Consider the following 22,765-nt stretch of genomic DNA (forward strand, 5'->3'; position numbering starts at 1 on the left):
TATGAAGTAAAGCTGGCTTGGTTCCCTGTAAACACCATGGAAATACTTTAGGTCAATTTAACAGGCACAAATAGAGATTTTTATAAACCAGTAGCCTTAGGGAGGGAGCTAATTCATATCATTTTTCTTCAGAATGGGTTGGAAGTGAGCCACGTGTGAGGGAAAAGAATGAAGAATTATCTCACAGTGATAATTGAAGGGTGGCTTTTTTTTTTTTCCCTTTGAGACAGGGTTTCTCTGTATAACCGGGGCTCCCTCCCGTACTGTTAGACTAGTCTAGCCTTGAACTCCTAGAGATCCACCTCCCTCTGTCTCCCGAGTGCTGGGATTAAAGACGTGTGCTACCCTCGCCCAGCTTGAAGAATGCATTTTAATTTAGGAAAGAAAAAAAGTGAAGACTCCCAGACTCACACCACAGCTAGTGCTTAAATTTTGTTTTTTGTTTTTTGTTTTTTTCCCAGTAATGTACTCCTTAGCTTTTAACCTCAATGTGTGTGGTCAACAGAAGAAAATTAGAGAATTCTAGCTCTTGCGAGCCTTGTGAGTTGGGTTTGCAGAGGCCATCCAAAGGCTCGGCGTTTATCCCAAGAGCGTTGTTGAGGGTAGGCATTGTCTGCTGTGTTTGTGGTGCTGGGTTAGGTGCTGGCACGTTAGAAAGCTGCATGGAGAGGACACTGGCATTCAACCAACCGTGGCCCAGGCTGGGTTTCAGTAAGCCACACCTGGAGATGGGTTTCCTGAGAAAAATCCCAGGCTCACTGTGTTTCTCTTGGCTTTGTAAATTTCCATCCCCAAGATAGATTATTGACATTGCTGTTTGAGTAATCATTACCGAAATCAAAACAAGAAGCTAAGACCCTTGTGTCCAGATGCAGCTCTGCCTTTGCAGCCTGGGGAGATCCTGAGTCTCCAGTAAGCTCATTCCAGGTGTTTCTGAGCCTCTGGCTTCCCTGCATTAGGACTGGGAGAGAGCAGTAAACACAGCAGGCAAAACTTGCGATGTCTGGGAAGCTTGTGAGGGGAGGCTTGGCTGGCTCAAGCAGTCAGGAACAGGAGCTAAGATGGCAGATGGGGGACGGAGGCTGCAGGAAGATGGAGGAGGAGGGCAATGTCACAGGGAGGGTGGGACGTGTTCTGTGCTGCAGATGAAGCCTGTGTGCAGTGTGGTACCTATCCTTGGCCACCTCTCTGTACTTTAGTTTCCTCCCCTGGAGACAGACTCCTTCCTGCCCTACAATGTAGCTCACCAGAGAACTGCATGGAGCGGGGACCAGCCTCCTCTACAGCTTTCTTCCCAGGACTGTAACAGGTTTGAGTCGATTTCCTGTCTCTACCAATGCCAACAGGGTGGGCCTAGCCACCTATCCTCAGCAGCTGATTTAAAAGACAAGTGTGGTGAGGAGCTGAGGAAGGAGGCTTTCGGTGTGCGGTGGGTGAGGAACAGAGAATGGGGTTTAAAGTAAGCTTTGTTATAAATAAACTTGCAAATAAATAAAAACTGGACACACCAAAATTATCCCCACCCAAAGTCTGTTCAACTCAGCGAAGTCACGCAGTTGGAACGGGCGCTGGAAATAGAAGCTGTGGCGTCCCCAGTTACATTTATACCTTCAGTGTGAGTGTACATCACGTACATACTCACTATCAGAGCCCAAAAATCCGAGAAAAAGGAACTAAGAAAACTATTAGCTTAGCCTTTCATCCCCGTGTCCATTACCGGGATCGTCTGTGTGTTTAGCCTTTCTTGTCCTCTTGTTCACTGTGTGCTCGTCCCTCATGTTGTCATTCACACTTTTACATGGATGTGCTAGATTCTGCATGTGAGAGAACATGCAACCTGCTTAATATGCCAAGTCCATTCATTTTTGCATAATGTAGGTTTATTCATTTACTCCTTTTTTTTTTTTTTTTGGTTTTTTTTTTTTTTTTCGGAGCTGGGGACCCAACCCAGGGCCTTATGCTTCCTAGGCAAGCACTCTACCACTGAGCTAAATCCCCAACCCACATTTACTCCTTTTTAAACATTTTTATCACACTTATTGTGTGCATGACTGTGTGTATGTGTATGAGTGTGAGAGTGTGAGCATAGGTACACATGTACGTGTATGAGTATGTATGTATGTGTGTGAGTGGGTGTGCATTTGAGATATATATGAGTGTGCATGAGTACGTACATGAATGTGTGTGTATGTGTGTGAATGTGTGAGTGTGAGCATGTGCACATGTATGTGTGTAGTGTATGTGCATGAATGGGTGTGCATTTGTGTCTGAGTATGTGTGTATGTGTCTGTGAGTGTATATATATGAGTATGCATGGCTAAGTATGTGAATGTGTGAGTGTGTGTGCACGTACATGCATGGTGCACATGTGGAGGTCAGAGCACAGCTGTGGAGGGTTGGTTTTCCCCTGCCATGTGGATTCTGGGAACTGAACTAAGTTTGTCAGTGTGGCAACAGGAGCTCTCCTGCATTCGTTTCTGACTGAAAAAGTCAAATATGCATTTGAAGAAAACTTGTAAATGTGGATGATTTTAGAGAAAAAAAAAAAACACAAATGGTTCTACATGCTGAGTCTTTAAACTGTAATTCCATAAACATTTTCTCAATAGCATCATCCAGCAGTGGATCTATATTGGCCTCCGGTTGTCCACAGGTCCCGAGTGTTCCTGATGTGGCCTTGACTCGTATTCATGGTGACAATCTTGCTGCCATCTCGTGGCAGTTAAGCTGCTGTTACCCCTACCAACACGAAACCTGGGTTTGTCAGTGTCCTGAGATTGGTGGGTCTCCTCATGCTGTGGTGGGCAGCATCCTTGCAGCCTTTGTCTGAGCACAGGATATGCTCCGGGGTTGGGGGGCTCAGAGAAGTCACAGTCACACACAGCTTCACCATTGTAGGAGGCTCACAGACCACCCCCTGTCAATCTTGGATCCTGTCAGGGTTTCTATTCTGACACAAACATTGTGACCAAGAAGCAAATTGGGAGGAAAGGGTTTATTCAGCTTACACTTCCACATAGATGTTCATCGCCAAAGGAAATCAGGTCTAGAACTCAGGTAGGTCAGGAAGCAGGAGCTGATGCAGAGGCCATGGAGGGTGCTGCTTACTGGTTTGCTTGCTTCCCCTGGCTTGCTTAGCTTGCTCTCTTATAGAACCCAGCCCAGGGATGGCACCACCCACCATGGGATGGGTCCTCCCACCTTGATCACTAGTTGAGAAAATGCCTTACAGCTGGGTCTCATGGAGGCATTTCCTCAACTGAGGCTCCTTTCTCTGTGATAACTCCAGCTTGTGTCAAGTTGACACACAAAACCAACCAGTACAGATCCCTAGCTAAGAGACACTAGAATAGATGGTGATGTGGATTTCATCTCTGTGGCTACTCAAACAAATAGATACTTGAGTTGAGCGAGCTTCAGACTTACGCTGCCGTTATTAGGGAGTCAACTCGAGGAGTCAAGCTATATTTATCACTAGTTGAGAAAATGCCTCACAGCTGGGTCTCATGGAGGCAGAGTCCTGGGTAGCAAACTCAGGTCATCGAGCTTGGTAGCATGTGCTTTTCCTCACTGAGCTAGCTGGTCACACCCATTGTCAGTGCTTTTTAAGAGCCCAACTATACTGTCTTGGTACACAGCGTATTTGTACAAAACATCTAGTAAGTTTTGTAGAATAATATTTTCTTAGCTGAGAAAAAGGAACGTTGTAATCGTTACTAAATTATCCCTTGGGTTTTGACTTGTGAGAGGTTAGAGTTCAAGGCTGGGAAACATTCCTGGAGAGCCAAGGGTGGTACCCAGAGGGTTAACAGAGGAGAAACCACACTGCCTGGGAGAGTCAGGGAGGCTTTCTGGGATAGGAGGCATTGTTTGAGCATGGGCAGGAGCCTGCAGCTTCTCAGAATTATGGTGAACACACTCATGAGAGGAGGAGGAGAAGGGAGGAGAGGAGGAGGAGGAGGAAGAAGAGGAAGAGGAAGAGGAAGACAGGACCGAGGTCTAGAGCTAGCCTTCCTTAGAATAAAAAAATCCTAAGAAAAAAACCCCTAAGAAAATTTCTTACATTTCCTGGTTTTGAGTATCCAGCAGATAGGAATGAATATATATCAAGATGGAGAACTAAACCCTTGGCTGTGGAAGCACTCACTGGGTCCTGAGTTAACCCTGGTCCACATAGTATTCTGTTGTTATCTCCCCAATGCACAATCCTGGGCGGGCTCCTTGTTTGAAGGGTTTAACCAGTGCGTGTGTGAAACCATTGAGGTTTCATTGAGGGCAGCAAGTCCAGGAGCTCAGTGATGTTGTAATTGGAATCCAGAGGCCTGACATATATACCTCTTTATAGACCACTGTAAAGGGAAACCTGGCCACCTGCTTCCTGTCCTCTGACACCATGTTTCCTCTGGGTGCTGTGCTGCTCAGATGTCCTCTCCCGTCCTGAGGCACAGAGAAAGCACATCCTTTCCCAAGGCTTGGGGTGAGAGCGCATGCTCTGCCTTCATCCTCTTCGGTGACTGTGTCTCTGTCTGCAGCACCTTGAGGAGAGCAGAAAAGTAAGGCTGAGGTGACTCAGAGTCGCCCCAGAACTTCCTTTTCAGTGAGCTGGGCCACTTGAAGGTGCCGGCTATCTTGGGAAGGTGACTGCCTTACTTGGTCTGGGGTGTAAGTAGAATTTTGCAGTGCATATCCTGTGGACACAGTTGAGAGCCTTGCTGGACACTCCACAGCTCTTCTTAGCATCAACCTCTGAGAGGCTGTTTACAATTTATTTCCTTTAGATCCTGGTATGCTTTCTCCTCTTAATGGTTTACATTATGGAACTGAGCATGTTTGCCTTTTTGTCCTGGCTGCTTAGAAGTTAAGAGCCAATCAAGTGTTTTCCCTCCTCTTGGTTATAAAAGAGATTGAAAGTCGTTGCTTTAAAAAAAAATACAAAAATCCTTAAGACAGTGCCTACCTGATGGCATAGACATGTGGTACTCTGAACAACTGTTGAAAACAACTGTTAGGGTCAACAGAGAGGACAGTTAGCTGTGTGAATGTGCGTGAGACAGAGGTGTGTGTGTAGGTGTGGGTGTGGGTGTGCATGTTCACGTGCGTGCATGTGCGTGTGTGTATATATATGTTCACATACGTATGAGCTTGTATGCACTCAGGAGTGTGAGCTCCTGGAAGACCAGAAGTGGTTGTTAGGGTTTTGATTGGTTTTCACCTTACTTTTTGAGATGGGATTTCTTGATGAGCCTGGAGGCCTTCTATTCTGCTACTGCGTATGAAATTAGCTCCAAAATCCTCCTGTCCCTCACCCCCATCGGCAGACAAACACACTGCTACACCTGGCTTTTATGGGGGCAGCTAAGGATCCAAACTCACGTCCTCATGTCTGCTGAGCCATCTCCATAGTCCTCTCTTTGCAGTTTTGAGACACCATCCTGGAATGTAGTCCAGGCTGCTTGGAACGCATAACCTGAGGGGCTGAGACTACAGACGGGCAATCCCAACTCCCCCAGCCACTAAAGGATTTACTTTTAGTTGCTGGAGATCTTTGTAACGTATCAAAACAGCATAGTTGGTGGAATTGTCCTTTTAGGCCGTAAAGCCAGAGTCCTGAATTTAAGACTTAAAGTATATTCTTCAGCTTGGGAATAGCAGCAGCAGTTACCCCTAAGTGAGCATCTGTGTGCCACTGTGCAAAGGCTGTTTAGCATTTCACTAACCTCCCGAACATTATCAGTAGTTGCTGGCCGACATCGTTTTAGCAGTTTGAGCATAGGTAGAATAGGCAGCCAGTTCAGCATAGTACCCACACTGGACACACCCTGTTGCCCTTGTCTGCCACGTGGCCTCTGTGTACATTTGAAGTCTGCATCAGTTTGCCCATGTGAGAAACGGGGCTAAGTTACATAGGATTTCGAAGAGTATGTAAGACCGCAGACCGTAAGCAGTGCTTTGGACACAGTAAACAGTGCTTCTCACGTGTCAGTCTTAACGCCTGTGGATTACTATGGAATACCTCTGCGGTTTGACTCAATCAGTCGTTGAGTCAAGCTTATCGCCTTAGAGTGCAGGAGTGCTGGCTGCTTAGTGCAGTGGAAATCTGAGGAGGATTAGGCCTGTTCTGTGAGCCACCTAGAAGGTTTGGAGCTGTTGCTCACATCCCTGTCTGTTTCATGCTGTGATGTCGACTTTCTGGTCTCTTGTCTAGGTTAGGAAATTAAAACACTTCTAGGTTTTAATTTCCTTCTTCTTTTGGCTTTATTTGCATATAACTGAGACACACCCCCCCCCATCTTGTAACCTTAGAATGGCTTTTCAAATTCATGGGTCCCATTATTTTGGGATGCAGCTTTGATTAGAAAGCCCAAGTTTGCTTTGAAAGATAATCTACAACCTATCCTCCTTTATATTTTTTCTTGAGACAGGGTTTCTCTGTGTAGCCCTGGCTGTCCTGGAACTCACATTGTAGAGTAGGCTGACCTCGAACTTGGAGGTCCTCCTGCCTCTGCCTCCTGAGGGTGGAGAGTAAAAGAGTAGTCACCACAGTAACCTACCTGGTTTCTAAATCTTGGATAGTTTACTTTCTTTTATTTAGTTTTTTTTTTACCCCTTTTTTGGGGGGGTGGGGCCCCAATGGGTGGGCCTTGAACTTCATGTGTGTTTTAGCAACAGATCTTGAAGTTCTGATCCTTCAGCCTCTACCTCCAGAGTGCTGTGATTACAGGCATGGATTCCTGTTTCTGATTCATGTGACATTAGGGACTGAACCCAGGGCTTTGTGCATGCTAGACAGACACTACCAACAGAGCGATGTTCCCAACTCTTTAAAAATGTTATTTCTTAAAGAAGTTAGGTTTTGTTTTTTCTTGATACAGGAGCTTACTTTTTATTCTAGTCAGGCCTTGAACTGGTGGCAGTGTTCCCACCTTAGTTGCGCCCCCCCCCCTGCTGTGGAATTATAGGTGTGAACGGCTACACCCAGCAAGTTAACTAATTTTTAAATGGACTCAGTAATTTATTTATTGCACCATGGTTCTCATAGTCAGAAGGATTTCTGGTGTTTAAATGACAGAGACAGGTGCTGAAGGGGATGGGGAGGGTAGTTAGGCACGGTGTGGCCTCTGTTCCCACTTGAGTCCTGTTGAACTGTGGCAGTCTCAGTCACTCCCAGTGCCTGGAGAGTGACAGTGGGGATAGGGTTTGGATCTGCATTTCTTCTGCTGGCTTCTGTACTTTCCAGACTATTCTGTACTTTCAGACTGTGGATACTGTTTACTGGCTGTTACAATATTTGTTTCAGTTACTAGACACTTCCTGATTTCAAAGAAACAAACAGGCACTAAATGGGAGGTGTTCCACCAGAAGGGCATCTTTACATTTAACCCACCTCTAGTGCATGCTTTCCATGCATCTTTGTAGCAAACTCCTCTGTGAGTCTTTGTAGCAGACTCTACTGTGCGTCTTTGTAGCAAACCCCTCCAATTTTTTATTTCTGCTAGTTGATCTTTTAAAAAGTTACTCCACCACGAATATGAGGAAATAATAAAGATAGCAGAGTTCTGCAAGAGCATCAGTGTATCTCTCTTCTTCAGGATGTCTTTGTCTTCACTTCCCATCTGTTTCCTATTCTTGAGGGAAGAGACTTTCTGCTTTACGTTTCCACTCTGACCTTTAGCACTGGACACATTCCCTCCACGCGTGCACGCACGCACGCACGCACACACACACACACACACACACACACACACATACACACACACATGTTGGTGTGCGCAAAGAAAATGTTCATGGTAAATGCTTTGGCTGCATGAAATATTAATTTATTCAGCATGGTATCATCTCCCTGGCATAAAACAGTAGATACATGAGATCTGTCTGCCACTGTCTGTCCTGTAGGGAGAAACGATTTCTCGAACTGTACCTCCTGGGAACACCCTTGCTGGCTTGTTTGGTCCTGCTTTGATCAGGAGCCAAGTACTTGGTGCTTAGCCATAACACAAATGAAAGCATTTTGAAACTGCAACTTTTAGACCAGCCAGGCGACCTAGCTGGGGGCTTCAGATCGGAAGTCATTTCGAGGGAGCCTCACTGAGACCAGCAGACTTTCTTCTCAATGCTGCACTATTTGGATTCACATTGATTTGGCCCACGCTGCGTGGAGCAGACACAATGAGGCTGGTCTTTCATCGCAGAGGCAGTACACTGTGTATTGTTCTGTTCGGGGGTTGTTTTTCTTTGGCCAGCGAGCAGGAGCCTCCCATTTTCCTAGCTGTAGTAACACCCCTGGAGGCTGGCCTTCTTGGTCATGCCTTCCCCACCCCTGAGGCTCCGCACTTCCAGCCAGTAAGGCTGACTGACCCCTTGTGCCTGGGAAACAGGCTTCCTTGCCTTTCTCTGGCCAGTTGTGCAGCAGGGGACTCTCAGCTGTCCCTGCTGCAGGCTTTCTGACAGTGGTCTGGGTGGAGAATGCAGGCTGATAAGTACAGGACTAGTGGTAGAAATGACAAGAAGGAGCTGGTCATCGAATCTCCCCTGCAGTACAAGGATGCAGCTCAGGCAGACGTGGAGGCAGAGAACTCGGCATTGGTAAGAGTCCCGTCCCAACTCAGGGCTGTGACTGTTCCTGAATGAGTCTGGTGACTTGCTGACTTGCTGGCTTTCTGACTTGCTCCGCCTGTCTCTAGGGAATTCTTCTCTGTACCTTTCCTTATAGACTGAACTAAAGTCTACTTCCATTCTTCCTCATGAGGAAAGAAATGTTGATGTTTGAGGGTGAACAGGTTTCTGGGAGGAACTTTGCATAAAACAATTTAGTGTTGTTCAAAAATAAAATATTGTCACACCTAGCTGCAACGTTTTTCAGAAGTCAACTGGGTAGGGGTTTTAATAGCAACCTGGGAGATGGAAAGGAAGCATTTTGCAGAATTAAACCCTTCTGTGTGTTACGTTATCTATTTATGTCAGTGAGAACACAAGGCAGGTGCTGAGGAGGGCTTTAAGACTATGTCTTCTCTTCCCCTCTTTTGTTTTTTCTGGGGAGTCTGTGTTGAACAGAGTCAGTAAACATCTCAGCTGTGAGGCTACTGACGGCAAAGTCGATGTTTTAACATTAGCCAAGTCTGTGGCAGTTTGAACGAACTCAAGTGCCTTCTAGACGGGGAGACCGTGGAAAGTGATCGTGTTGTGAACCATCAATGAGTGGGCTGTGCTTCCCGTTTGGAATTTCTTTAGTACAATAAAGGCACATAATTTTTTAAAGCAAGCTGCAAGAACCAGCAGCATGCTCTGCCGAGGGGACAATTGAGCCTTTCACACGATCTGTTGAAGGGATTGTCAAGCTAGTGCCTAGTACTTCTGTGTGGCTTTTCCCACCCCGAGCAGGCAAGCTCAGTGGCGGCTGCTCTGGCGCTCGAGTGTTTGGTTTTCTGCATTGGCAGTTCATAGTTGTAAGGATGGGAGCTTAGACTTTCCAAAAGCAAATTTGACCCTGACAGAATCACTTCCCTTTGCGGTGAGGGAGGTTGTCTTGCGTTGCGTGCGTTCAAAACTGTTCTGCTCATCCTCCCCCAGTTCATCTTTAACGTACAGAATTAGTGCCTCCGCCCCTTTCTGCAGTAGGATGTTTAGGAACAGTTGTTTGCTCGCCGTCTGAGAGCCTGTCTTCTAGCCTGATAGCCCATTGTCTGGTGAGTGGCTTGAGCCACCTGCATGCCCCTGGAGTGAACTAGAGCGGAAGATGAAGGACGTTGTATGGTTTTGTTTTCCTGAGTGAGTATCCTGAAATGTGTCCTCTCGTGGTTTTCCCAATGTGTGGAAACAGTTATCCAGAGGACTGAGTAGCTTGCAGTGAGTGATGTTTGGATTTATTTTTCCTTCAAGTAACACAGAAGTGACTTCTCTTAAGAAAACAAACAAACAAACAAAAAACCCCTCATTTCTCTTCCTAGTGCTCTCCTGTTCTCTGTGTACGCTGTAGTTCCTTGTTTAGCCCAGTCCAGATGGTTCCACAGGGAATTGTAAAAGACAAGGCTGGGCCGGCTACAGCTGTACATGGGGAAATGCTTCTTGGGACAGAGAAACTTCTGGTCCTGTGGAGTGGTCCAGTTCCGTGCACCTGCAGAGGGGCGTGGAGAGGGAAGGAAACTGACACAAGCAGATGCCTTTCTTATCTTCGGGAGTTTCTCTTCCACGGAGGTAAACAAGATAAAAGGAGATATCACATAGAAGCCAGGGTGTTTAAGGGGGCTTCACCAGGGCGAATCTCTGCCTGTGAAGACAGCTGCCCACATCAAATGAGAATGCAGCAGAATGCAGCGCTCTAGAGTGTGCAGACTCACGATCAGTATGTTGGGGTGCTGATCTTTAGTGTGGTGCTGATAGCCCTTGGACTTGTGTGAGAATCCCTGAGCCTGTAATTTGCGTGAACTATATGGAGAGGTGTTTAGATACCAGGAGCACAGTTCGTGTAGGAAGTAACATTGAGTTACATATAGACTCCAGGAGAAAATAATAAACAGCTTAGAAGGGACAGCTAATGGTTAATAAAGAATGTAAATTGTACCCCGCCACCCCTGGGGTGGGATCCAGTTTAAAGCCTCACATCTGCAAGGCCCCAGATGCTTTACCACTGAGCCATACTGCAGCCCCTGAAATAAATAAATGAAAAAGACAAGCTGTCTGTCCTACCCCTCAGAGGTTTCCGTTGTAGCTAATTTGCTATGTGTACCCTTGAATTGTCTTGCCTGTGCCGAAGAAAGCGCAAGTCTCCATACATCTGTCTGCTTTGGGAAGTTCACGGATAAAGGATTTTTAAAGTGTTTTCTCCCAGAACACCTCCACTACCATGTATGGATTTATACATGTGTGCATGTTTGCATGAGCCTGTGTATTTGTGCACGTATGCACGTCTGTCAGAAATCAGGCTCAGGTCTCATCCCTCAGGTGTAAAGAGAGAGCTTAAATTCCTGTCCCCGTCTTATCAGCACTAAGACTGTGAGAGCACACAGCCACGTCTATCTGCCTTTAGCACATGGAGCTGAGGATCAAATTAAGTCCTTAGGCTGACATGGCAAGCACTTAACTGGCAGCTGCTCCCAGCCCATATGCCTTATTTTTAATGGCAATGTAATCCCCCCTTTAATATCTACTTTAATTGTGTAGATATTCAGTTTGTTACTAGTCACAATGCCACAGTGAATGTACCCGTGTATGCATCTTAAAGTGCTTTCTGCAAACTTACTCTGTAAACTGAAGTTTCACCTTGCCCTTGAGTTTGACCTGACATGTCTAAGGTTTTCCTGAGGAGTGTTTGTTTTTTGTTTTTAGGGCTAGGAAAGCCATTAGTGGTGGTTCTGGTTTTAGATCGGGTTTAACTTCCAGAGCCTTCTGTCTCGTTTCCCACGCAATGCTGGAGTACAGGCGCAGGCCACCACACCTGCCTGGAAGTCAGTACTTTCAATAGAACCTGTGCCTAGACGTCAGAAACCACTGATACCAAAGGGTTCAGCTCTTAGGTGCGCCTTGTCTCTGCATAGTACCAGAAGGCAGAGAAGACAGATGTCCCTGTGCCACTCAACTTACTTCCAAATCATCAGCGGTGTCTTTGTGGCTGTGGGGGATGCATGGGGAGCACTCTGGGTATTCTTGATGTCTGAGCATTGTCTGCTCAGCAGGCTGAATACCACTCTCTGCTCTCCAAATGCTAACTCTTGGAAAGACCTTCTGCTAATTGTTATTTTGCTGCCCTTGAGAGGAAAAGGGTGTGGAGCTCCCAGAATGGAATTTGGCTGGGCTTTAGATCTTTCAGTGGAACTCCTCTGTTGGATTATTTCTGTAAGGCAGGCAGGGAGGAGCTAAACTTCACCTGTAAACGGATTGGTGCTTCCACAGACGTGTTTGCTTTTTTCATATCTTTGTGGGACTTAACACCTGTTAACAGATTTGAGTTCTGACTTGAATGTTTGCAGTCATACGTGATCACTAAGCAGTGGGGTGGCTGCCCATGTGCCCCTTGAGGAGGAGAGAGGACTCGGCTTCCAGTGACCCTGTTGGTGCCCAGCTCCCACAGCAGAGGGAGGAGCTGGCCTTTCTCATGGACACAGCACAGGGGGTGAAGGAAAACCATGTCCTAGAGTGCAGCATGTGGGCATGGACTTCATACCTGGAAGACTTAGTCACACCGAGAAAGGGCTGCATCTGTATGAGCTCCCATAGAAGGAAGGACAACAGTTGGCGTTATTTAATGAGTCATTTCTTGGTCGTTTGTGTTTCAATATTGTGAGGTTTAGGAATGTCCCTGCCCTTTGTGTGGTGACACACATTGTAAGGGGGCCGGAGTCAGGACATGTATTTCCCGGGAGCTGCAGGTGCCTCATGACTCTGCCCATTTTCTGGTTTTCTGCTTCATTCGTGTGTCCATTAGCTCATTCAGCCACACGTGTAGGACCTGAGATCCACCAGGCTTGCTCTCCTGGGGTTCGAAGGCCTGAGAATGAAGGAGCTCAGTTACTTGTAGCCACAGTGTGTGCTAATCACACCCAACTAGAGCTGTTTGCACGGGTGAGGCGCTGACTCTTGCTCACCTATCGTATTCAGTAATGTAGGAAAGAGTCTTTATACAGTGTGTCCCTAGAAAGAGCAGAGGGACCGTTCCTTGGGCTTCCATGCCCTGTCACCACCTCTCTCTCATGCCAGGCTTTTTAAGGTTCCTTGCTCTGTAGAAATGAAGATCTGTGTTGTTCTTATAGGTGAGGGACCTGGTACACAGGGGTTTGGTAACTGGATCTGCATCTCGGAGCTGCAGGGCCAGGAGAGCAGGCTCCTGGTCAGGTTTCCTGAGATGGATCAGTACCTGTGTGTGTTCGTTCTCTCTCTCTCTCATGACAGAGATAAAAGATAATCACTTAAGCCTGCCATCGGGAAGGGAAAAGTTCTCACTGAAACTTGAAAGCTGGAGGTGGAGATGGCTCAGTGGCTAAGTGTTTGTGGATGTTACAGAGCACTGAAGCTCTGTCCCAGGACTTACCTACTTGGAACTGTAGTTCTAGGGAATCTGACACCTTCTTTCCCGAACACACGTGCAGCATGTGCATAGGAGCATGCATGTACTGAAACAACTCTCACACACACACACACACACACACACACACATATACATGCACACATGCGTGCACACACATGCACATATACACATACATATGCACACACACATACACGAGCACACACACATGCACACACATGCACACACACGCACCATGAAACACCATGGTGAAGATGGTTGGAGGTAAGAACGTCTGGCTGAACTATATAGATATAGGGAATGGTAGTTGTATGTGAAGCATCTGGAGCTCTGGATGGAGAGCATATAGTCGGCCTGCAGCGCCTTTCTTCCCTCACTGTTATATAGACCGCATTCCCAGACAGGCATGCAGAGACGACGATGGATTCTCTGAGAACGTACACACATGTGACTTTCCACCCTTGACAGCACGAGCCAGGGCAGTCCTGAGTCCTTACCCCCTGCTGGTCGAATGGGCACCAAGGAACCTGGAGTGTTTAGAAGAGGCTTCTGTTGGCCCAACAAGAGGGAAGAAATATTCTTGTCAAGTTTTCAGGTCATGCCTTCGCCCCACCCACCCCGTGCTGGTCTTCAGTATTTTCATCTGTTCAGTGAGAGGCAGCCTTTCAGGTCTCTCCTAGAACAGCCCTGGGTGGGTGCGGGACTAAGATCCTGGAGATTTAACTTCCAGCTTGAGGCTTAGTTTATGTAAAAGTGTTTGGTTTGGAGGACTGTCCTGGTTAGGATTACTATTGCTCTCTGTGATGAAGTACCATGAGGAAACGATTTATTTGGCTTACACTTTTACATCCCTGTTCACCATCAAAGGAAGTCAGGACAGGAACTCACACAGGGCAGAAACCTGGAGGCAGAGGCCCCGGAGGGGTGCTGCTTACTGCCTTACTCCTCATGGCTTGCTCAACCACTTTCTTACAGAACCCAGGACCATCTGCCCAGGGGTGGCACCACCAACAATGGGCTGGGTCTTTCCACACTAATTGCTAATTAAGAAGATTTTGTGGGTGAATTTTCTCAATTGAGGTTCAGATAGATGATTCAAGCTTATGTCAAGTTGACATAAAACTGGCCAACACAGTACCATATATAGAACAATGGGGTAACATCTCGTCATGGACAGTGACTGAGTCAGGCCATGCATAGAAGGGAGGCAGAATTGGGACAGTGGAGATAGCGGAAGCCCCACTTGCGCCTCCAAACTCCCCGGGAAGGTAATTTTAGAACTAAGAAGTCTTGGACTATAGTTATTATTCAGTTTTTCTAGAAGTTTGAAATGCCCTCTAACTTGATACAACTAATTCAGAACTTTTCCTAGAAAGGTGTTCTGAGGCTGAGGAGGAAGTCTGAAGGGCCCTCATGCCTCCTCACAGGTGTAGTACATACCTCTGACCACCAGGACGATGAGAATCCTGTCAGCTTCCCAGATCGGAGTTGATTCACACAGTTCTGTGTCCAGATCCCATTTCTGTGGAGACACTTCCTCCTCCGGGAAGAACTGTCAGGGCCGGCTCTGAGCTGAGAAGGCAAACTTGCACTGTACACTGTCTGAAAGGTTCCCTGGAGGTAGGGACAGCGCCTCGCCTCCCAAGGCTGGGCATTGCCTGTTGGGCCCACCACACGGTCTGTCCTTACTCTCCTTTGTGGAGAATCTGAAGCATGGCCTCCTTGCCACGCTGAGGCTGTCTTGGAACTTGGCTGTAGTGTCACTGCCTGAGGGCCACTCCCCTGTTCTTTCCTTCCACCTCAGGCCAGCTGCCAACACCCAGCCGTACTGCTAAAAAGAGCTGGAAGAAGCAGTGGACACCGGTAGGCGTCCCCAGCTGCACAGCCCGCAGTGGTTAGTTGAGTTTAAACTGGTAGTCTAGTTGGTGTTTGTGACTGGACTTGGCTGCATAATGGCAAACTTAGATTCCCAAAGTGAAGCTCCCTCCTGAGTCCCTCTGTGCTGGTACCTCTTTTTGTCACCTATGCCTGTATCTTCCTGGAAGCTGCAGCTTAAGTTTAGGGCCATGTTGAATGCTAGAGAACACTAGGAGTGACCTTCTCATTTTCTGATGCAGTTGGTGGAGACCTGAGAGACGGATGAAGATGGCCGTTACCAGGGCAGAATGGTGCAGATCGGGGCTTCTCAGAGACCCAGGCTCTCCCTTCTCCTGTTCTACCCCTCGGGGACAGCTTTGACCACTGCATCTCTACTGTGGTAGTTTTTAAAAACAAAACAGAGTTTCTGAAAGTAAACTTTTCCTTTTTGACATCAAACCTTAAGAATAACAGAAACAGTACATAGTTACTGCATACTTTAGACTTCCTGATAGCCAGTGTAAGGTAGCGTGGAAAAGATGTTATTGATATTTTAGCCATGACTTTCTAAAATATAACTAATCTTTATAAATATGAAAGTAGTTATGCTTTCTTTTAGTCAGACTGACATTAACACTTAGTCTCTGCCCATACCTCATCTGAACTCACAATAGTCACTGTGTGTGCGTGGACCCTCACTGGCCCGGAGTTTACCTGTAGGTCAGGCCGGTTGGCCAGCAAAGCCCTCAGGACCTTCCTGCCTCCATCCTCTCAGCCCGGGATTATAGATGTGACACCATGTTCTGCTGCTTCTCATGTTGCAAGGCGAACACTTCTCTGACGGAGCCATCTCTCCAGCCCCAGAATAGCCATTTTAAATAATCAGCAGTCACATGTAGCTAGTAGCCACCTTACTGAATACCACTAAATATTACTTGTCCATAAATTTACACATCCAGTCTCCAAATAGGAATGTGTCATGGAGCGGGGTCAGTCGCTGGATGAGGTAACGTGTTCGTGAATCTGTAGGAAGAAAACAAATGATGTTAGTGTAAATCCATGCGCTCTGAGCGAAGTTCACGCCTAAGCGCTCGCTTGCATGCAAGTGAGATCTAGTGGCTGATAGCATCTGTGTGTATCCATGCACCTGAGCGGGCACTTCAGAGTTAGATTATTGATATTCATCTGGGACACGAGGGCACCCTGCTTTCTCTCTGTGGAGTGAGGCTGTCAAACCTCAGGGGTACAGGGTTAGCCCAGCAGTGCTCAGCACTGAACAGAAAGGCCCCGCACTTGTGCAGGAGAGCATGGCCTAGTGTGGACTGGAGGCATGAGGCATTGGGTTCGTGCGTCTGTGAGCTGGGGTGCCTTGGGGTTATCATCTGACTCCCCTGAGCTGGTTCTATGAGATAGGGTGAATGTAGCCTGGCAAAGATGTGCAGCTGAAGGGTAGGGTTGTTCTGAAGCCGACTGAACTGGCTGCTCGGTTTGCACTGGCCATGCTTGCTGTGTGGTTTAGTAGGGACTGAGCTGCATATTTTACATGTCAAAGCAGACCTGGTCTCCAGGTTCTCCCAGCATCCCGCAGGCCCTACCTGGCATACCCTCCCTCCAACCTTGAACTTTCCAGCCTATCCCCAGAGGCTCCTCCCTATATAGTCCAGACATTTTGGGTGCTCCCTCCCTTTCTGATGAACCCCCCACTTGGTGATCCCTGCCCCCAGCCTCCTTCCTTGGGGCCAGTGAACTAGCCCATTCAAGAGCAGCTTCCCATAAACCTGTCTTTAATATATTCTAATCTGGCTCGAATTGGCTCATTTCACTGGCAGAGAACTAACCGGGATCACTTGTAACCCATGTGATGGGCCGCTGCTCTGTTCAAAGTGTCATGTATTGAATAGCCACATGATAACAAGAATAGAAATTGTCACTTTGTAGATAGGAATATTTATTTATTTATACTTTTTTTTTTAAATCACATTTAATTCTGTGTGTGCGTACACTCACCCCTGCATGTCTATGGAGATCAGATGACAACTTGCAATTGTCATTTCTTCATGTGGGTCCAGGGCCTTGTACAGAGGTTGTACATTAGCTGCTGAATCATGCCTCTGTCCCCAGAGGACACATAAGGGTGAATTAAATTTCCATTTTCCTAGGCCAGTAGGCAGTAGGGCTGGGGATTCTTGAAAAACACTTTCTAACACGGAATTCTCCAGAACAGATGGCCTAGTAGAGTTCTTGCCAAGTTGGGTGGCATCAGAATCATCGGGAGGGTTTGGTGAGCTGGTGCTGGGCCACCCAGAGCTGCTGATTCAGGGGCCTGGGGGCTTGCATTTCCAGATGCAAGCTCCAGATGCAGATGCTGGATGCCCGGGGCTGAGCTTTGAGAGTTCCTCCACTGCTAAGATGAATCCACACGGACCTCTTCAGTACTACTTGATATTTGGGGGCTCCCAACAATACCTGCTCTCCCACAGCTGGTCTCCGTGCTGTCTTTTGCCTGTAAGCCTTCAGAAACTTGTTCGTGAGCCAGAATGTGTGGACACTTACCTCAGCCCCCATCACTTAGGGTAGGTTGCTTGGAAATGAGAGCTTTTAGAGCCGTTTTGTGACCTCATTGTCTCAGAATTAATAACTTTCAGGCTATGGTGTTAATGAGGAAAAAAATACAGGTTGTGTAAGAAAGAGAGTCTACGGTCTAGATCTATTATGGAATCACCTAGCACTTCTCACCTATAGAAAACTTGCAGAAGCAGAGCATGCTGGGTTACACAGGGCTTCCCCTCGCCTTAGTACAGTGGGGGTCAGGGAAAGGCAGTGCCCGAAGCTCTGTTTGCCAGGGAACAAGCCTAGCACTCTTTCCTCACGTAACTGTAACTCGTGGGCATGGAGCAGGGAGTACGTTTCCTAAATTCCTGTCTTGTCTCCCTCTCCTCATCAGTATTCTCAGCAGCATCCCCACTGAGCACAGCAGCGATGGGAGCGGTTGTGTGAGTTTGAGGTGATTGGTATCGATGTCAGCTTTGCCCAGATCTCCCCACTCCACCCCACTCCAGGAGAGTTTGGCGTTCCCGTGTGCTGGGCTACAGTCTTCAAATCTTGTGCTTTAACCTTCAGATCTACATTTAGATGAGCTCTCGTTTGCCTCCTGTGTTTATCACAGTGTGGAAAGGAAAACGAACAGTGCCTGCCTGCAGTGTTTGGTGGGAGCTGAGGGGAGAACCCGGAGCCAGGGCTGCAGGCTCCTGAGGGACTCAGGATGGTCCATTGCTTCTCGGGAACACATCTCTAACGGGAGGGCTACAGTGCATGGTCGTCAAGTCCAGATGTTTGCACAAGCGTTTGGTACACCGTGGCGGTCACTTTTCCACTGCTGTGACAAGGTGCCACGGCTGAGGCAGCTTAGAGAAGGAAGGTTACTGGGGCCTTAAGGAGCCCATGATGATGAAGTGGAGACATTGGAGCTGGGAGATGACATCCTGAAGTACAAGCAGGAAGTAGAGAGAGCTCGCTGGGAATGACTCCAGGCTTTGGAACCTTAAAGCCACCCCCAGTGACATATTTCCTGCAGCAAAGATAACTTCCTCAACCTATTCAAAACACCACCAAACAGGAACCAAGTATTCAAACATCTCAGTCCATGGGGGACATTCTCATCCAAGCACCACAGCTACATAATTAAGTTTCTAAACTATTTTCCATCAGTGGACTTCAAGGGGGTTCGAGACATGGGTCAGTGATTGAGAGACTGCTTCACACAGGACCTGAGTTGGATCCCCAGCACCCATGCTCCCAACCCCCTGTAACTCCAGTTCCAGGGCAGGCATCTGGACTCTGCAGTCCCCGTCACTCATGGGCACGCACATGCGAGTGTGGACGGGGACACTCACGCACACCTACTTTAGTTTCCCATCTTATACATGCTAATGAGCACTCTAGAGAAGACTCTGGGCTACTGAATGACAGTGGGATTGTGCCATGTTTATTGTGATCTCAGAGGTTTGTTGGTTTTGTTTTGAGACAAGGTCTCACTTTGTAGTCCAGGCCAGCCTGAAACTCCAGCCTCAGTCTTGAAAGCAGGGTTGAAGGTGTGTTGGCATGCTGACAGTTTCTGTTCTTAATGCCGTGGGCAGTGGACAGAGGAACACATCTCTCATTCGGTGATGGGAGGTCAGTGTCCCCTGCTGGAAGGTGTGTGTGTGTGTGTGTGTCCTGCTGGAAGGGGTGTGTGTGCGTGTGTGTGCGTGCGTGGCGTGTGTGTGTGTGTGTGTGTGTGTGTGTGTGTGCTGTGTCCCTGCTGGAAGGGTGTGTGTGTGTGTGTGTGTGTGTGTGTGTGTGTGTGTGTGTGTGTGTCTGTGTGTCTGTGTGTCGGTGTGTCTGTGTTTCAGTCCCCGTGCTTCTCCTGCCTGTGGCCTCTTGCAGTCCATCTTCTCCTAGCCTCATTTTGCCTCATTTGCATACTTTAGACTGGAGGTGAGCATCCCAGGCTGAGCAGCCCCTGGCCTGCATCTTAGAGAGGAGACTGAGAACAAAGCAGAGCAAGGCCTCCTCATTAGGAGCCATTCCTTTGGATTCCAGTGTCTCCCCCTGGTTCAGAGGAAGCTGGTTCACACTCTTAGTCCTCAAGCCTCGGTTCACAGTTTCACTGTCCGCCTCAGGCTTTGCAGGAAGTCCTCAGGTATTTTCACCCTCACATTGGATTCCCAGTAACCTGGCCTGTCTGTGTCTTCCAGTCTCGTGCAGCACAGCCCTGCCCCTCACCTCTCCAACCCCCACCCCTCAGCCCACCGTTTGGAGCAGCTGGTTGTTCTTGTACTCCTTAAACCCAAGGAGAACCTGTCATAAGTTGATGGAGCTGAATTCTTTAGCTTCCTCTTGGGCTTGGCGCTGGGACCAGCTTCTTGTTTTGTTTTGTTAACTTTCCATTGATTCTTTGTGAATTTCACATCATGCACCCCAATCCCATTCATTTCCCAAAAAGAAAAAGTCTGTACTGTATGACAGGGTGTGTGCCCCACAGTATACCCTTTTGTTCAGTCTTTACTTGCAAATGTTCACTGCAGTGAGTCACTGGTCTGGTTTGAGGCCTCTGGCTTCGCTTCTCTATCAACACTGGATGCTCACTGGGACTCCTCTTGGATATCCTGTGGTTCTGTGCCATGGAGATCCTGCAGCTTCGGGTCTGTAGTCTTGGCCCCTTCACAAGCTCCAGCAGTTTACAGGTGGGATTGAGGTTGGGGTGGGCCAACTCATAGAGCCCTGCGTCTGGTCCTGGGTGGACTGGACTGGTCAGCCCGCCACCTCTTCCACACCCACACCACCAGCACTGCCCTAGCCTGCTGACTGAATGCCACAGTCAGTAAAGGGCAGAGTAAGTTAGCTCTCCTGCTTCCATGCCTTCAGAGCTGGCTCACCTGCGCTCACACCAGCAGGGCCAGCTCTACTGTGTTGCCCAAATGAGGTGCAGGGCCCACTCTGCCAAGTGTTCTAGCCTGGGAGGGGCAAGACCAGCTCTGCAGCTCTCTTGACCTCAAGGGCTGGCTCTCCTATTGAGAAGGAGGTATCTCTCCCTTGTGCATACCACCCCAGCAGAGGAGTGGCAGGACTAGCTCTCCCACACTCATACCCTGAGGGCCAGCTCCCCGAAACCCCTGACACCAGGGCCAGCTCTACTATGCTTCCTGGGTGAGGTGCAGGTCTGGTTCTCCTGAGTACTATAGCTGTTGAGGGTCAGGGTCACCGTTCCTGTTCTCACGTCATCTGGGGACCAACTCTCCCAGGATCCTCAGGAGAGGGGTGTGTCCAGCTCTGTACGGCCTTTAGACATCAACACAGCCTTAGGTGGCAGCCTACACCAGAGACACCTGCCTGGCCTTTGGTAGTAACAGACCCCTGTTGCTACAGGGCCGTGCACCCAGACATGGCCCTGGGGGACAGCACAGGCCAGGACCTCACCATGGCTGTAGGAGGCATCCCAGCTCCTCACATCAGGCTGTTCCTCCCTGCCCCCGAGTCTCCAGTTCTGCCTGTCTTCACTGTACCCACATCCTTCTGTTTCTCTTCCATCTCTCCTCCATCTACTTGCTCATAGAGGCACCAGGGCCTCTGGGGTTGTCACTGGGTGCAGTGCCCTCCCTCCATGTGAACCAGGCTTGGGTCATCCCAGGCTTGTTCCCTGTCTAGGCCTTGTGATACTGGGCTGGGGGTCAACCAACCTGTTCATAACCACATCCTGCTCTAATTTTCTGAGCCTTAGGTGGCCCCAGATTCATTTGCACCTCTGCGCAATGCACCCTGGAGTCCACCCTTAAACTCAGCTGACTCATTCTATTCCAGCAGCTTCCTCAGGAAGCACCATGTTGTGGGTGCCTCATTCATCCCCGACAGTGAATGAGGTGGTTCTCTACCATGCCAGGCCAGATCTAGGTTCAGGAGAGGCAGCTAACAGATGCCTTAGCTTTCAGGGAGGTAGATAACCTCACTGGACCAGGTCAGGTTTGCTGTCGGGTCAGAAGCCCCATCCCAGGTCTCTACCACCATCTTGTCTCTCTGGCCGTGAACACTTCTGGGCAGAGATTACACCCTCCTCACCTCCCTGTCCCAAGGCCTGGCATGGTGCACACAGCAGGGATACAGCTTGACAATAGTGTGTGCACACCAGAAAGGGAGCCTGCCGGTGCTCCATGCTCACCCTAGTGGCAGGAAACAAGGAGGCCTCAGACCCAGCAACTTAAGGAGGTTGGAGGTAGCAGTCAATAAGCAGGAGTCCTGTGTGCGTGGACAGACAGCGTAGGAGGGTTCCCGAGTTTGTTAGCCCCTGGCTCAGAAGCGCAGCCTGCCCTGTCCCCATCTCCAGCAGATGTCTTGGAAACAGACTGGGGTTTTATGAGACTTCATCTCAGTGGTTTAATAGCTTTCGTCCTCATGAAGAGAAGTCAAGGAAAGTCCTAAATTCTTCATGAGCAGGAATGGTGAACTTCTCATTTCGCAGAGAGAGCCCATCAAGACTTGCCGCTTCCTCTGTCTGCTATTTTAAGAAGTGGCATTCAGGATCTCACGTGTAACTGAGACAGAAGAAATGTTTAGAACTCCACAGGAAGTCCTTGTGGCTGGGGGAAGAACACAGTGAGACCACTCTGTTCGTTTTTGTGACTTGCTCTTCCCTTAACCCTGCAAGACCTTGTATTGGGCTGTAAGTGAACAATTTTGTGGGTGATCACTCTCAGGATCATCTGACTTCCAGAGGCATCCCAGTTCCCTGGTACTGGGAAGCCTTCCTGGTTTGATCACCTTTGGGCCTCTGGTCCAAGCAGGCACGTGCTGGAGGGAGGGGTCCAGAAGGCCCAGAAGATCAGTTAGTGGCAGGGCACGGAGGCGCCGCTCTCCTCGAGTCCATGCACAGTAGGGATGTTTCTTCATTGGCAGCTACAGCATTCTCTACCTCAGAAAAGCCATCATTTCCTGTCCGTGGCTAGCCTGTGTTCACATGTCCACTGAAGTGAGGAACACTTCTCCAGGCCATTCTGACCCCACGGCCCTTGAGTCAGGCCATTCCTGTGAGACTACTTGGATACCAGACATATCTTCTATCCTTGGTGAGGAAACCCTTTGTAAGCAGTGGGCCTTCCAGACCCTAGCAGTATTCACCTCCATCTTGCCTGGAATAACTACACACACCAGACCACTTACCGGCCTTCTTCTGATTGACAGCCTGCTGCCCTGGTGGAGTTACTCTAACAGGAGAGGCTCTCTGGGCACCTCGCTCCCCTCCCCGCCCACACCCCTTGTGTTCTCAGCCCTCCCTGACACAAACGATATCAGTACTCAGTTCAGCTGATAATGTGAGCATCTCTTTATATTAGCTCTGGGCTCAGCCCTGGATAGCAGTGT

The 22,765-nt window shown here is 48.5% G+C and overlaps 1 protein-coding gene across 5 annotated transcripts in view; it reads left to right on the plus strand.

Moving 5' to 3' along the window:
* Dock9 (dedicator of cytokinesis 9) overlaps positions 1 to 22,765 on the plus strand; it is a 256,367-nt gene that overhangs the window by 86,426 nt on the left and 147,176 nt on the right. The window contains exon 1 of one of the 5 annotated variants that reach the window (XM_032917510.1): positions 8,350 to 8,589. The exons of 2 other annotated variants lie outside the window; for them this stretch is intronic. In XM_032917510.1, the coding sequence (XP_032773401.1) occupies positions 8,464 to 8,589 (126 nt within the window). In that variant the 5' untranslated portion in view covers positions 8,350 to 8,463. Of the gene's footprint in view, positions 1 to 8,349; positions 8,590 to 22,765 lie in introns of those variants that run through there. 2 more of the 5 variants (XM_032917512.1, XM_032917514.1) reach the window with 2 other exon arrangements.

This window comes from Rattus rattus, chromosome 12 (genome assembly GCF_011064425.1).
Source record: "Rattus rattus isolate New Zealand chromosome 12, Rrattus_CSIRO_v1, whole genome shotgun sequence".
Classification (NCBI taxonomy): domain Eukaryota; kingdom Metazoa; phylum Chordata; class Mammalia; order Rodentia; family Muridae; genus Rattus; species Rattus rattus.